General features: G+C 40.3%; 1 protein-coding gene across 14 annotated transcripts in view; it reads left to right on the forward strand.

Moving 5' to 3' along the window:
* The window catches only part of KIAA0825 (KIAA0825 ortholog), a 426,905-nt gene that overhangs the window by 166,936 nt on the left and 242,851 nt on the right, over nucleotides 1-17,118 (forward strand). For all 14 annotated transcript variants that reach the window (XR_009461085.1, XR_009461086.1, XR_002089181.2 and 11 more), the window contains 2 exons: nucleotides 1,428-1,538; nucleotides 9,031-9,170. Coding sequence is in view for 11 of the 14 variants with exons in the window: in XM_019483483.2 (XP_019339028.2) it covers nucleotides 1,428-1,538; nucleotides 9,031-9,170 (251 nt within the window). In the remaining 3 variants the exon portion in view is untranslated. The remainder of the gene's footprint in view (nucleotides 1-1,427; nucleotides 1,539-9,030; nucleotides 9,171-17,118) is intronic.

Below are 17,118 nucleotides of genomic sequence, written 5' to 3' on the forward strand. Positions count from 1 at the left end.
TGCAGATCCCAGTGGAATTTGTCCAGCTGATTTCTGCAGAAATCATAAAATCATCTAAAAGTGTGAAAATGTCATCTGACTTCCTTGTCATCTTGATCTCTTTGGAAAACAAAAAGTCTTCCTTTATTTCCTTATTCCACACATACCAAACATAGGCAAGTAAATGGGACATTTTTAAAATGTCTGTGAATTCATCTAATTGTATAGCAAAGTCATTCTCACACAGCCGATCAATGCACTGCAAAACTATGTCTTTAGACATAGAAGTGATCTGTTGTTTGACCCTGTCATTTGAAATAGGTATTTTTGCAAGTACCTTGGCCTTCTCCTCTCCATACTTTTCCTTTGCAATTTCAGTAGCACATGGCATTATTAAAATCTAAGCAATGGTATGTGATTTTTTCGCTTTAGCAGTTTTCTGCACCACTATGTAGGCTGTTACTACAAGCTTTTTATCCATAGTAGTTGTAGATTTCATTACTGCTTTAGTACCAAGCAGTTCCTGGGCCTTTATCTCAAAAAATGAACGTTGCTTGTCCTTATTGATTTCATGCTTTGTAATTAAATGTATATGTAATTTTGAGGGTTTTAACGTTCAATGGACAGTATTTGTACACCAATTACACACTGCTTTTGAGGTGTATCTCCACTTCCAGAACAAATGAAACCAAAATTCAAATAGCTGTCTTCATATTTCCTAAATTTTGCAGTTATGAATTACTTTGTTTCTTATTCACACCACCTCCCTGGTGTTCTTCAGCCCTTATTTGGTTGAACATGTCGAAGAAAGCTCAGTATCATCACTCCATGTATGTTGTTGTTTTGATGCTGATGGTCAAATTAAAAATGTATGTGTAACTGATGTTTATTGTTTATGTACAACGATTTTCCTTTTGCTGTGTATCTTTTTGTGCTCTTACTGAAATAGCTCCTTTATACTTTACATGGAGTAAATGGAGAAACTGTTATGTAATCTGAGAATGTGAAAGTGTTAATTTCATTGAAGCCAATAGGTTTCAACATAACATGCAGGAAAATTAACATGGTCTCTCGAGCCTGCTGAGAATAATCATAATATTAATAATAGGCAGTACTGGTTTCTAAAATAAGAAGCATAAGAGAAATGAATGACTAAAAAGTAACTCAGTTTGCTTACTTTATCTACTTCCAGTCTTATTTTAGAAACATAGTGTATAAGAAGAAATATTAAATGAAATACATGTGTTCTTAGCTCTTCATATGCAATGCCAAATATAAATACTAAGGTGCGAAAAACAATGTATAAAGAAAATTGAGATTATTTAATTGCATTGGATCCTGTGCAATTAAAACAATTTCACATCAGTCTCTTAGTTCTTGCATTTCATATTTCTCCTTAAATATGTATTTAGTCTTTTATTTAATTCAGGCCTATTTATTTTTTCCAGGTCATTTAAGAATGGTTTTGTTGAGCAATTTCCTCCAGATTTCTCTAAAGCAAATATTAATCATCCTTTATACTGGCTGTCTTGCTTAGCATCTTTTTGTCCTTCACTTAAGTGAGTATCTCAGTTTTGTTGTCATGTAACAAGCATTGCATGGTAAATACTGGTCTAATATTGATACAATATTACACATATAGTATACCGAGATAAAATAGGCAGTTGAAATAATATATTAGACTTGTTCTGAATTTGCATGTTTCACCAACTGAAAAGAAGTCCTGTTCTTAAAACTTCAGTAATCTGTAATAAGACTCAGACTGAAGGCAGCATATGTATTATGTTTGATATTTGAATTATTTTCAAGATATTTTAATGAAACCTAAAGTTATACTGTTCTTGAAAAAAATGTAGGCTTTAGCATAGGTACAGCTTTCATGATGTATAATTTAGGACAAAATAATGAACTTAAATCCCCGTCTTTACTAAAGTTGGTCAAAAAGAGGTTGATATTTAAATAACTCATTGAAAATACGCCAAATTTTTCCACTGCCTAGTTGTGTTTGATTTTTAGGGTGCTTACTGCATGATTATAAGCAAGTGCTTAATTTTACTTTCTGTGTCATTGCCTATAATGACAAGTTATATATGAGACATATGCTACCAGCTGTGCTGTCGTTTGCTTTCTAATTTTGGACCCAAAGTACTCCCACACCCATTGTAAGATCTTCTCCTAACCCCTTTGCCTCCTCCCTCTCCTCAATAAATTATTTTGACTTCTGGCATTTTCCAAGAGATCTTCCCCTCTGGTTTTCATATTTTAGATGTTTTGGTAAATATTCAGATTTACTATAAGAAAAAAATATTTTCTCTTTCAAAAGAAAAAGAAAAAAAGAAATATGCTCTGTTCCTGAGGTCACATTTATGCTGGCATTCAAGAGTGTAATGAATAAGCAAGGATCTTAAGCTTTAAGCCATTTTGGTTCCTTTATTTGTAGGTAAATCCTCAAAATGTAGCAAATACTGTGAATCGTCCCAGGGGAGGATTATCCTTGCCTCACCCCTGTATTGCTTTCAGAGAAAGGGGTGGTAAAACCAGCCACCACAGGGTCCTTTTATGCAAAGCCTTCATGAAGACATTCATTCCTACTGGAAGAAATTTCTTCCAGTAGAAAAGTAGACCAGGACCTGGACAGTAAAGATTTTCCTCCAGCCCCAGGTGTAGAGAGCTTCACTGATGAGCTCTCTAGCTAGGGGTAGTATAGGACTGCTCCTAGGGCCACCCTGGCCTTTAAGGGAACCATTTAATTGACTGCTTGCCCTCTCCCATTCCTAGGAAGGAGCAGGCTGTCAAATGGAAGTTGGCAGCTACTGGAAAGCAGCAGCTGCCACAGAAAGCCCTAGGAGGATGCCATCTCCCCCCCCCCCCATTCCACCAATCAGCTGACTAGCAGAAGTGGGCCATTCTTCCATAGTGGGAAGAGCAGTACAAAGAGCAGGGGAGCATTTAGCCACTGTAGCAAGACTCCAGTAGCTTTGCCACAGGGATGCAGCAACCTACGTCACCCTGCACTGGTATGGGTTGACTCAGAGCAATGCAGAGTGAGGTGGGGGCATTTTGATCATGGCAGCAAGGCTCCTAAATCTTGCCACTGTGGCACAGCAGCCTTCCGCATCCCCCTCTGCTCCAGGTCAGCAAAATGCCAAAGAGAAGTCACCAGGGCTGGGAGCCAGGCTTGGGGAAAGCCTCCACACACCAGGCTCCCCACCTCTCCAACTGTTAAATTGCTACCCCTGCCACCCAACTGAGTAATGAGGTGGGGGTGGGGAAAAGAGGATGCTTGAAGGACTCAGAGCTAGAGGTCCTCTGTCTTTCCTCCCAGGCCCTTTTGGCTTTTCAAACATCATCAACTAAGCAGCAGGGGAAGGCAAAGGAAAGCAGGCAGGGGGCTGTCAAACCAGGAAAGCCTGGCCCCAGGAGATGTTAACCCAGGGGAAGGTGTGCAGAAGTCCAGTCTTCTGGGAGAAACTCTCCTAGGCGTCTTTTAACCCTGGTTGTTTCTGGGTTGTTTTTCTCTTGGAGAGGCTATTTTTGCTCCAGGAGAAAAAGTATGAATGTCTGTAAACCATTTTTTTGTTTTGTTTTGTGATGCTCTCAGTAGAAATTGAACACCTGTACATGGCCAAAGGGGAGTATGTTCTGTGACCAGTTACATAAAGTGAAATCTTAGCCCCATTTAAATGGGTAGCAAAACTGTCATTTACTATTTTGTAATCATAATTTCACCACTGGCCTTTCAAGCAATTTTGTCCTGGATGGGTGCATCTACACGTGTAATTATGGCACCTGAATAAACTGCAGAAGTTAGTCCTCTGAAGTTAATTGCTCCCAGGCTTACCATTTGAACATGCACCTAGGAGCAACTCAGCAATTCAGTTTATTCAGGCGCAGCACATGAAGCCTGTGCAACACAACCCCGACTGGCAGGGGGCCCCAGGGGTCAGCCTGCGAGTCCAGGGCTGCTTCCCTTGGTGCAGTGTGCTACAGATGGGCTGGCTGAGGCATGAGGGAGCTTCAGCATGAGGCTAACAACCAGGCAGTATCTACATGTGCTATTTATAAGTTCTATCCTGCTGCAGAGTAAATTAGTTTACTCCAGCCTAATAGGGGCACAAATATAGTTGCTCATTAGTCAAATGTGCAGTAAATGTCTTGTGTAGACATGCTTGAGGAGTAGCAGAAAGCTGCTTTAAAATACTCAAGGCCTAAATATTTCCACCTTGTGGGAGAAAAATCAGAGGAATATAAATGAGGAATTCCAGGCACTGCCTTTCCCACTAAAGAAATAACTTTCTCAGCACAGTGAATTGAAAGGGAGAGAAGAGTGCAAGTCCTTGTGTGGACAGTGTGTCATATGGCCAAAACCTCATGCAGGAATTGACAGAAAAATAGAAAAATATTTAATTCCTGGTTTTGACAACAAAACATTTACCTGTTCAGAAAATTCAGTAAAAGATTCATAATTTAATTTCCTTGAAAAAGGGCCAGAATTTGTGAATTATTGATTTTGCTCTGAATGTTTTTTACTGTGCATTAATGTTAATGGAAGTTTCTTTCTTCTCGTCCCTTATTGCTATATAAACAATAAAGAGTGAAAAAAATATACAAATTACAGAAAACTTTTCTTTTAAAATATTCTGAATCCTTCTTATTTTATGTTTTCAGCTTTATGCCTCATGGTAAATTGAATCCTATTACAACAAAGTTGATAACAAATTTATTTGTTCAGATCAATCCTTGAAATCTTTAATATTTTAAGAATTCTAAATTTCTGCATATATTAGTTTATATTTTGTTTCTTTAACATTTTTATAATTTTTGCTTAAAGTATATCGGGATTAATTTTCCATTTGTCTAATAAAAATATTGAATTTTTCACATTTATTTTTCATCTTGAATTTCAAATGAAATAGCACATTTGTTTATTCAACTTTAATGACTAGTTAATGAATATTAATGTTCTTTTAGTGATTTGCTTTTGTGGCTTATAGGTTGCTTTCATATAATCTTACCTTGTGCAAATCAACATTTCTCTCTTTTCCTACTATTAGAAAACTGAACATTTATATGTGTGATATTTATATATACTTCACCTTTTGTCTCTTTTATGAGGCTAGTCTTATGTTCACTGCTACATGAGCTAGGAGGATGATAGAACATATGCCTCTCCATATGTCCAATACAAAACTTCTCAGTGCATTTATTGGTGCTAGTTTAGTGGCTGTAGGGAATGTCTGCAATATTTTATTTTTCCTCTGAGTGAGTCACACCACTGTACATTTCAATTTGCAGGAGACGTAAAGAGCCAAGAACGGGTGTATATTGCAATATGATAACTTCCCATCTGGTCAATGACAGACAAGTTTTATTTCTACCCAAATATTCTAAAAAGGGCAATTATATATAATTTTAAGTAATTTAAAAATATTATTCTTCACACACCTAACTGACCAACCCCCTTCCTTTTCTCATATTTTGACGGCAATGGAAGGCATTGGTAGGAAGGATGCTGTAGAAATATATGAAATACACATGAAGACAGACACAAACATCCTTGTAATGTCACTGAATTAATGAAAATATAGAATTCACACTTAAGTCAGAATATTAAAGCTGTTACTTTTAATAGTAGTAAGTGTTTAATTTTTACCTGTCTAGTAGTGTAATTACAAATTTGTTTTTGTTCATTTGTTGAAACCAGTTATCTTCAGAAAGTGTAATTTATTTTTTTAAAAGTGATTTGTAATGGAAGGGATTATCTCTAAAAGTTTAATTGCTGTAAAAAGTGCAAAAAAGTCTTTACTTCAAGTTCTATTAAGATTTTTATTCATATATAATAATACACATTAAAATATATCTTAAATTAGCAGTGATGTGTAATGTTAATACATTAAAAATGTCATTGCCAAGTAATTAAGGTTGCTACATGCATCACATACCTGATGCTAACCCATAAAAGCATCAAAATGAACAGTTATGGCACATACTTCACTCGTATGCCCATCTATTGTCAACTACTGCTCAACTAGTACTACACTAAAGACCATGTATTGCAAGTATAATTCCCTTCTGTCACATGACCTTCTTTACTTCTTTACCAAAGTATCCTGTTAGTAATGTATGTTTGGCATAGTAATGTGTTACATTACTTCAAGATCCTAAGGAGTTAACACTGCTGTTGCTTGCCCTTCCCTTTACCCCTGCTGCCCATATTAGTTGCAAGGAGCAACTAAAAACCCTACATTTCTGTAGTGGTAATAGTTTAGGGGAGGTAAATGACATTAACTTTGTGGGTTCTGGAGCCAGCTGCAGGGATTAACACTTTCAATGCAGGGTCTCCCGCAACTCTTGCAACAAGCCCTATAGACTGAATTTGACCATGGATTCAGTGGTCCAGCCAGTGAGAAGCCCTCGAGCTGGGTGACCCACCTTTGTGGGCTGGATTCAGCCTGTAAACTATATGTTTAACACCCCTTGGCTAGGGACAGATATTACACATAAACCAGTATAAGTGATCAGAAACCAGTTCAAATCTGTAACACAACAGAAGTTCAGTGCACATAAACCACCTTCAAAATGGCCAAAACTGATTTAAGATAAACCTGGATGGAAGTAGTATAAGACTTAACTGATTTAGGTTAAATTGGCTTATTGAACTTCTGTCACAGATCCCTCGAGATACAAATTAACTCACAGTTCCCCAGCATCCCAGGATGCTTTGCATCTCCTGTGCAAATGCCTCACAGATTGGGCACACTAACTTAGGCCCATGCTTTCTGTTCCAGCCAAGCAGGGAGGCATGCTCTAGTGCCCCTTCCCTCCCCTCATCAGCTTCTGGGCTGAGTTACTGCAAACATGTTGCTGCTTTTTTATAGTAGCCTTAACTGAACAACAATGTTTTTCATGTAATAATTTACCAGGAATTTTTAATGCTTAAATGGAGATGGGTTGTGACAGACCTGTGGAAGTAGAACTACAGCAGCACCTGACAAGGAAGAGTTTTTCAATCAGCAGCTGCCACATGAAACATGTTCAGTTATGTGCCACCAGCTGTGCATAAATGGCACATAAACTTTCTGTACAGTTATACATAAATCCTTCTCCAGTCTAACAGAAAAGTGTTGCTTCTATTGGAGAAGGTTTGATTTAATAGAAAAAGATGGGAGTGTGAGCTCTGGTGGGTAGAGTTTATGCATGTATAGTTTATGCGCCAGTGTACAAAAAATGTATGTACACTAATTTTGCACATACATTACATATATTTTCTTCATTGATAACTATTGATCCATAAACTGACAACCAAAATGAGTAATAGGTAAAAGTCACCCCAGATTCAAACATTGGTAAGTTTTTTGGGTAACTGGACAATGGCTTTGGAAATGTCATTCAACAATGAAAGAGAAGACAATAAGGGAAAATTTCCAGCCCTTTCAACCCTATATGTGATGCAGCATGTGAACACAGCTGGGGGTCACATTCCTCAAAGTTTATTGGCTAACACTTCACTCTTGTGCCTGATGTTTGAAGGGCTGAATAAAATAAGGGTAGCTGACTGGTAAAGGCAGTTAGGGTGTGCAAAGCAGGCAGTATTCGATTCGGATTTGGCCTGATTCAAGAGACAGTGATTCGATTAATTGATTTGGATCAATCTTACAATTCGATTCATCCGAATCTGAAGATTTGATTCTGATTCGGAAAATCATCGATTCGGCCATAGATGCAGCTTTATATGGGTTTTTTTTACATATCTCTAGGTACCGGGTGCGGCTTGTGAACACTGAGATGGTGGGGTGGATTGAGCATCCCTGCATGCTCAGTGGCGAACCCGAAAGTGGACCAGAAGCACATCCGGTCCAAATCTCCTCCAAATCGAATCAGTGACTGAAGCTTCACACAGCCCTAAAGGACTGTACAGTTACCAGGTTCACTAGGGAGATCATATTGGCAGTCCTCACCCTGCAACCACTGACAGGATTGTCAGCTGCAGAGCTGCTGAGGAGGAAATTGCTGTATTTCTTTATCTTGTTCAGACTGTTGCTGTCCCCATTTCCTGGCCCCTTTTTTGGGATTGTCTAAGAAGTAAGGAGAACAAATGTGAAGGCAGAAAGCTTGGAGAAGTAATAGAGTGGGTGGATGTTTCTGTAGCACTTCTGTTGAAGGGGGCAGAGAGAGGGAGGGAAGTGCTACCTCTAATTGAAGAGGTTGCTTGCAGTAGCCCGGTGCCCCACATTATAGAATCAAAATAAAAATTAATTGTGTTTCTAAATATTTCATATTTAAGTTTGTTGTAGTAGTCAGTAACTGAGCTATGGGGAAGTCCTTTGATGTAAGCCCTTTGGCAGCCTGATTTTTGCTAACACACACACACACACACACACACACAATTACCAACCCCCCACTTAAAAAAAAAAAAAAGAGAGAGAGACGTCAACATTAAATAGGTTATTTTGGGAGTAGAGGCTCTTTCTCAGTAAATGTATGACCGAATTAACCCAAATTTTCATCATATCTACTCATGGCCGTTTATTGACAAAGCAATTTTCAGGCCATCTAATTTTAACTGTAGATTTTGCAGGACATTCAACATGCTGCTTAACCTATGAGCTGGTATCATATATGCACTACTTTGAGCACTTTTATTATTTTTATCAGCTTATTCTTTATTTCAGATATTTCATAGTCTTGTGCTAAACAATTAATGTATTACTGAACTAAAATATTATAACCTCAGATTTATTCAATCAAGAAAAATCATTTTTGTCTCACGGAACAAGAATATACATGGTTCCACAGAAGAGATAAGTGAGGTTACTTTGTATCAGTTATAAATTTGGCAGACTACCAAATGTTAATTTGCTTTTAGCTAGTTGAGATTAAATGTAATTCCTTCCCTGAGCAGCCTTAAAGTAAGCAAGCATGAAAGCATTTTCAAAGTAATCTGGGAGGAATTGACATTTAAAGGAGTTAGCATTACATCTGCACTTTAAGGCTATTAATTTCATAGATAAATTAACTACATTATTCTCTCTTTATCTTACATTTTGAAAGGACTCCATCAGCCGGAGAAATGGCAGCCCAGGGTCAACTGAAACTGCTCTTATCCCAACCATGTTGTAATTGGAACTTGCTTTTGGAAACCCTGCTACATCGTGATTGTCTCTTAGTGAAAATTTTATTGAAGAGTTCAAGTAAGTATTTGTGCTGTGTACATGTGTAAGAATATCAGTAATAAGTAACGATACATTCTTGAGCTCTGCTATATTTTTCACAACTTGAATGCTGATAAAAAGATGCCAACTAATAGTGGGTATCAATAATCATTCAGTTAGCAAGACATATACTGAATAACAAAAAGAAGGCTTTCTTACTTTTTACTATGAGAATTGTTCAATCAGTCTGAACAGTTGAATTATGAAATCAGGTAAAATTTGATAAAATAAGTTATTATCATAACTATGAAAATCAGCTTCTAAAAAGTGAATGATTTTGGAGTTGTTACTATTTTTATGAAAATTAATTTAAGATTCCAATATTTTAGAATTAAGATTCTAAAAAGTTACCTTTAAAATATTACAGATTTTTCAACAGTGAAAAAGATATTTTGTGTATGTTATTGCAGGCAAAATTTGAAATGGCAGCTAAAATGGCATTTTCCTTTATATTAATGTCATGGTTTCTTTATATTAATAGGTTGAGGTGTGTAATTATAAGAGATACAGAAAAGCAAATGAAAGAATGGTCCAACATTGGTTTTCCTATTTTATTCTGCTAATATTATATTTGAAAATATTAAACATTCTTACCTATCATTTTAGGAGCTTTCAAAGTGATTAGGTTATTGAACAGCTAGTGGTATAATTACTAATTTAGAATAATGATTGCAATAACATTGAGTTACATTATTAAGAATTAGTTTCTATCATTCTTTGCAACAGAACTTTTTGTTACATATCACACAGAATATTAGGTCCACGTAATATTAAACATAACATAATTTAGGTCTGTCATTTTTAAGTGGTCTAACATTTGTCAGAAGTACAACATTGTTTCAACTTCTGTCATGCTTCTTATTGAGTGCTGCACTGCATTCACTTAGCTATTCAAATACCTGTCATCTTTTACAAAGACTGACAAATGTTTGATCAGGATCATATTCTTACTCTGGCATTATCCTGTATTGAATTTTCCAGCTGCTTAAATTATCACAAGGATGAAGTGACAGAATTTATTAATCTATTGACTGACCAACCTTTGAGCTTCAAGCAAGTACATATGTTGCTTAGAGTTAAAAAGCATGTAATTTGCAAAGGCTCTGTTACTAACCTTACAATAATGATATTGATAAACTTTTATTTCACATAAAACTGAAACTACAATAGTTATTTGCTTCTAGAGTTCTAATTTTTCAAATTAAATATGTACCATGAAAATTACCATCTTCTTTCATTACAGATTTGTGGGAAAGATGCATTAAGTGATATAAAAGAATACACTTTGTAAAGCAACAAAACACGTTTATCAAATAGCATTTCTAATAAAGCACTTTTCTCTTTGATGGCAAACTGATATAGTTTTGATTATATGAATTTTATAATGGTTAAAAATTCATAAAGTGTGGTTGTACAAAATTCCTTTCTAAAGCAATTAAGAATGATCAAGAACTATATCTTAGGGATAAATAGTAGTATATCTTATTTTCTTAGTAAGGACAAAAGTCAGTACTATAGAAACGTGTATTTCACCAGCAGTAGTATTTTCTTAATCAGATACTACATGCAAGTTGTTAAAAAATAAGTATACTATAAATTTGGATTTCGGCATGATGAGTATCCACATCACAAAACTGCCTGAACTAACTTATTTTCACAGCATAAATAATATTGAACTTTTTAAAAAGGTAAAAATATGCTTTTCAACTTTTTCCTTTTATACATGCAAAAAAACAAAAAGATATCTGCCAGCATAAATTATATTTAAATGAGTGCTTTTATGTTTTGGAAGTTTTTAGACGGTGATAGTCACTTATATCATGCCAGTGCATTTGTGCTCATTATGTTATACATCATTCAAGCACACAGAGTTAGACTGTTGTCCCCACCTTCCCTTATGTGTCTGCATCAGTGGGTGGAAGAAACTTTTCCCATCTTTACATGGCCTGAATTAGAAGTGCTCAGTCATTAAACTGTGCCCAAGAACAATTGTCCAAAAAAAAGGAGAGTGGAAGGAACTGGAGGTAGTTGTGGTCTACCTACTGTTGCTAACTGTAGATTTTATTGAAAGTCTCTTTTTATTCAGTGGTTTTATTCAAAATCTACCTCCTGGCATCATAGGCTCACATAAAAGTCCAAGATCTTATTAAGAAAGTTTCTTGCTCTTGTAATTATGACAAAAAGCCAGAAACATAAACCCTTTATATATAAGGTAAGTAATGATATAAAAAGATTCAAAAACCATTATCTTTTAAAAATCTCACGATAATTTGGAGCCTGAGTCTTTTTTAAAAATGTTTTGTTTACTTTTGATCTCATGTAGCTTTGCTGCATTCATCAAAGACATGCCACAAATTACTCTGTTTTCCCCTCTTGGTGTCATCAGAGCTCAAACAAAATGCTTCTAGGACTGTCTTTAAAGAAGATATCCAGTATTTACGGCGCTAGCTTATAAATTGGGAGACTGCAATCCCCTGCTGTGCCACACTTTCCTGGGGCAACTCATTTAGGCCCATAGCCACATAAGCACTTAGGTGCCTAAACTAGATGCTGGATATACACAGAATATAAGCATCCAAATCCTCAGAGCAGGGTACATAGAATTCTTGTCCAACTGCTTAGATGCTTGAAAACCCTCAAGCACTTCAGGTTATGCCGATAAAGTATACTAGGCACCAAAAATACTGCTACTACTAGTTTGAATGACCAGAATTATTGCCACCTTCTCAATTCTGGCTGTTGTAGTGCCTAGGTCATGCCTTAAGTCAGTGGTTCTCAACATTAAAATCAAGTAGAAAGACCTGGATACAGCAGAACAAGTATTGAAATCAAGATCTTATCTATTCTTTGTAAATTAACGGGATTACTTTAACAAGATACATGCTTTCCTGCTTTCTCCATCAATTTCCCCTGCAAATTAAAAAAACTGGGATCCAAAGTTTTGGCCAAGTACTCAGATCAGAAAAGGAGAACACTAGTGGTGGGTGTGGGAACCATTTTCCAAATGGCTGAAGTTTGAACTCCCATTTTGTTAATGGAGAAAATAAAGGATATGCTCACAAGAATCAAAGTGACCAAAAGATGTTTTAAAAAAAATCTGGAACAGGAGCTGGAATCATAACAAGAGAAAATAAAGTAATATCTGTAGGTTTCCCAGAACAGCTGATAGATGACTTGCATGCAGAGATAAAATATCTGTTTAGGAAAGCAATTGCAAGGTGTCTGGACAGATTAGGAAAATTTATTGCTAACATGCCCAGTCAGGAATGGCAGCATGGATTCATTAAGTGACCACCCTGACTACACCTGGGTCAGAAGAGCCTTTATGAAACAGGAAGGCAAAAGTGTTCTGGGTAATTTGGGCCTTCCTAAGAGAGAGAAGCTGCAGCAAGGACCTAACCAACTGAGAAATTATCTGTAGAAGGAAACCATATGATTACAAATCTCAAGGAAGTCTTTGTGTGGAATTGGCCCAAGATGTGGACTTAGGTATGGTTTTCCACCCTATTTGTCCAGATGGGGAACTTTCTTTGTGGGGAAGAACACTCTAGTATTTGGCTCAGTTCAGTATCAAGAGTGAAATGAATTTTTTAGAAGATTCCTGCTCTGATGGTGCTACATAACTTAAACCTAGAACAGGGCTCAATTAACCAGGATCTGCTCCAAGCCCTTGATATGCAATTTTGGAATCAATGATCAAGTTGATCTTGCTGTGTTATGTTCAAAGCTAAAAGGGAAGGGAAAAATGAGTCTTCATATGAAATAGCAGATTTTGAGATTTGTGCTTAACATATCCATCTAGGACTGCTAGGATAAATTGGCAATGGACCAACTTATGGATACTCAGCTGGAATTGCTCTTGCAGCGAAAGGAGGCAAAAAAGGCTCTTAAAAGTTGTGGAATTTGCCATGGAACTTGAATCATTTCTTGTAGCAAGATGCCAAAAAAGGAAGCAGTTGATAGTGAGGAAGATGGAAACAGACACTTGTCAAAAACTGGGAAATTGGATTTGAAAAAATAGACCCTTATAATTCAGAAAAGATTTCTAGGTAACTGAAAGAGCAGGTGATCTAATGATCAGTGGGCACATCTACACATGATGCTTAACTGCTCAATAGCCTAGTTTACTGTACAATAAGCATGTGCGTCTACATGTGCACATGCTTACTGTGGAGTAAAAGTAGCTAATTGCGAATAAATTTGCTACCTGCAGATTTCCTTGTGATTAGTTACTGCATAGTTATGCACATGTAGATGTGGTCTGTCAGCAAATTTGCTTCCAGATCAGCCCTGCCTCTAAGGGGCCAGCCTGAGGGTAGCCCCAGGGCTCTGGGCTGGGAGCCTCTCCTGCCCCATGGCTGGGCTGCCTCTATGGCAGCCCCTCCCTCAGATCCTTAAAAGCCTGCAGGCATTTTGAGCCCTGGGGCACACTACCATGCAGCCAAAGGCCCCTCCAGGCATGACTGGTCAGCACAGCAGTACTGCACAAAGGTCAAAGCCTTTGCGGGTACAGTGGGTCACTGTGACCAACCACACTCATCAGGCCAGGAGTGCCTGCAAGTCTGTGCCCTTTATGCAGCAACTCATGGAGATCCTTGCGCCCTGGGATCCAGGCCGCAGCCCCTGCCCCTGCCCCAGCTTACCTTGACAGGCCCAGATCCAGCCACAAAGTGCAGCTAGCTAGCCATGACACTGCTGGCTGCCAGCAGTGCCACCTCCTCCCCAAGGGAGGCCCCCAGCTGGGCACCTGCACGCCATGGCCCTCCTTATGAGGACATCGCCTAGAGCCATATGCCATTGTTGCCAGCCAAGACCGAATGGAGCCACCGGCTATGCCAGCCACATGGTAAGCCCCTCACTGGGGGAAGGACCCTCCTGACCCCTGCCCCCCCCCTCCCTGGTCCAACTGCACTCCCCTGGCCCTGGGTCCCCCCCACCCCTCTAGCATGCAGAAAGGTGGGAGACAGTGCAAAATTTTACTGAGCAGCCTGTGCCCCCACAGCTAGGTGGGCATGGGCCTGTTACATGCAGAGAAATGCATTGATTCCAGCGATGATGTCTTCCTTGGCTGTAGAGGGCAGGGTCATGTAGCATAGCCACAGGTAGCCCTCCAGGTGGTGGAGGTTGTGTGGCAGCCCAGGTTTACCCCCCCATGTGGCACCCACAAAGACTTCCCAGCCTGAAGAAAGAGAACATTGGGAACCTGCAAGACGTGGGGCGGCCAGCACTACGGCACAGGTAAGAAATGAGAAGGTAAGAAATAAGGGGCCCCTTGGGACTTGGAGCGGGGGGGGGCAGCAAAGGCACCTGTCACAGGGCTCAAGTGCCTATATACTAATGCTAGGAGCATGGGAAACAAGCAGGATGAACTAGCGCTCCTGCTTGCACAAAACACCTACGACTTAGTAGGGCTAACGGAAACCTGGTGGGATTCGTCCCACAACTGGGCAGTACATATTGAGGGTAATAGATTGTACGGAAAGGACAGGGGAAAAAAGGGGGAGGGGTTGCGCTCTATGTCAATGAGCAATATACGTCAACCCTCATCAAGACGGAATCCAAGGATGAGGAAGTAGAAGGATTGTGGGTTAGGCTACATGGGGGGCAAGGAGAAAGGGATTTGGTGGTAGGGGTCTGCTACAGACCCCCACATCAAGGGGAAGAAATAGATGCAGGGCTCCTGAGGCAGCTCACAGAGACCATAAAAGCTAAAGAGGCGGTAGTCATGGGGGACCTAAACTACCCAGACATCTGCTGCAAGACACAGACGGCAAAGTCCCACCGCTCACGCAGGTTTCTAACCTGTGTTCAAGACCTCCACCTGACACAGGAGGTACATGGTCCCACTAGGGAGAATGCCATACTGGATCTGGTATTGGCAACGGGGGATGACATGGTAGGGGACCTACAGATCGGTAGCCATCTGGGGGACAGTGATCACCTAATAATAGAATTCACCGTAAGACGTCGAGTGGGTAAGGTAACTAGTAGGGTGAAAGTATTAGACTTTAGGAAAGCTGATTTAAGTGAACTCAGGCGATTAGTCAAGGACGCACTGCAGAGTAGGAGTTTTGAAATGATGGGAGTCGAAGAAGGGTGGCTGTGCCTTAAGGAAACGATCCTTCGGGCACAAAGTGAGACGATCCCCGTGCGGGGTAAAAGAGGGAAAGGGGCCAGGAGGCTTCCCTGGCTGACCGCAGAAATCCAGGGCAGCCTAAGGGCCAAAAGGGGAGCACATAAAAAGTGGAAACAGGGAGAGATCACCAAAGACGAATATACCTCCTCTGCTCATGCTTGTAGGGAGGCAGTTAGACAGGCCAAAGCTACCATGGAGCTGAGGATGGCATCCCAAGTAAAGGACAACAAGAAATTGTTTTTTAGATATATAGGGAGTAAAAGGAAGGCCCAGGGAGGAATAGGACCCCTGCTAATGGGCAGAAACAATTGGTGACAGACAGGGGGGACAAGGCTGAACTCCTCAACGAGTTCTTTGCCTCAGCGTTCCTAAGCGAGGGGCAGGACAAGTCTCTCACTGGGGTTGTAGAGAGGCAGCAGCAAGACCCTGAGATGATGCAGAGTCACTTGGAAGAACTGGATGCCTTTAAGTCGGCAGGCCCGGATGAGCTCCATCCAAGGGTGCTGAAGGCACTGGCTGACATCATTGCAGAGCCACTGGTGGGAATATTTGAACGCTCGTGGCGCACGGGCCAAGTCCCGGAGGACTGGAAAAGGGCCAGTGTGGTCCCCATTTTCAAGAAGGGGAGGAAGGAGGACCCGGGCAACTATAGGCCAGTCAGTCTCACCTCCATCCTTGGCAAAGTCTTTGAAAAAATTATCAAGGCTCACATATGCGAGAGCCTGGCAGGACAAATTATGCTGAGGGGAAACCAGCACGGGTTCGTGGCAGGCAGATCGTGCCTGACCAATCTAGTCTCTTTTTATGACCAGGTTACGAAACGCCTGGACACAGGAGGAGGGGTGGATGTCGTATACTTAGACTTCTGGAAGGCCTTCGATACGGTATCCCACCCCGTACTGGTGAACAAGTTAAGAGGCTGTGACTTGGATGACTACACAGTCTGGTGGGTGGCGAATTGGCTGGAGGGTCGCACCCAGAGAGTCGTGGTGGATGGGTTGGCTTCGACCTGGAAGGGTGTGGGCAGTGGGGTCCCGCAGGGCTCGGTCCTTGGACCAATACTCTTTAATGTCTTCATCAGTGACTTGGACGAGGGAGTGAAATGTACTCTGTCCAAGTTTGCAGCTGACACAAAGCTATGGGAGAAGTGGACACGCCGGAGGGCAGGGAACAGCTGCAAGCAGACCTGGACAGGTTAGACAAGTGGGCAGAAAACAACAGAATGCAGTTCAACAAGGAGAAATGCAAAGTGCTGCACCTAGGGAGGAAAAATGTCCAGCACACCTACAGCCTAGGGAATGACCTGCAGGGTGGCACGGAAGTAGAAAGGGATCTTGGAGTCCTAGTGGACTCTAAGATGAACATGAGTCGGCAGTGTGACAAAGCCATCAGAAAAGCCAATGGCACTTTATCATGCATCAGCAGATGCATGACGAATAGGTCCAAGGAGGTGATACTTCCCCTCTATCGGGCGCTGGTCAGACCGCAGTTGGAGTACTGCGTGCAATTCTGGGCGCCACAATTCAAGAGGGATGCGGATAACCTGGAGAGGGTCCAGAGAAGGGCCACTCGTATAGTTAAGGGCCTGCAGACCAAGCCCTACGAGGAGAGACTAGAGAAACTGGACCTTTTCAGCCTCCACAAGAGAAGGTTGAGAGGCGACCTTGTGGCTGCCTATAAGTTCATCACGGGGGCACAGAAGGGAATTGGTGAGTATTTATTCACCAAGGCGCCCCCGGGGTTACAAGAAAAAATGGCCACAAGCTAGCAGAGAGCAGATTTAGATTGGAC

This window comes from Alligator mississippiensis, chromosome 3 (genome assembly GCF_030867095.1).
Source record: "Alligator mississippiensis isolate rAllMis1 chromosome 3, rAllMis1, whole genome shotgun sequence".
NCBI lineage: Eukaryota > Metazoa > Chordata > Crocodylia > Alligatoridae > Alligator > Alligator mississippiensis.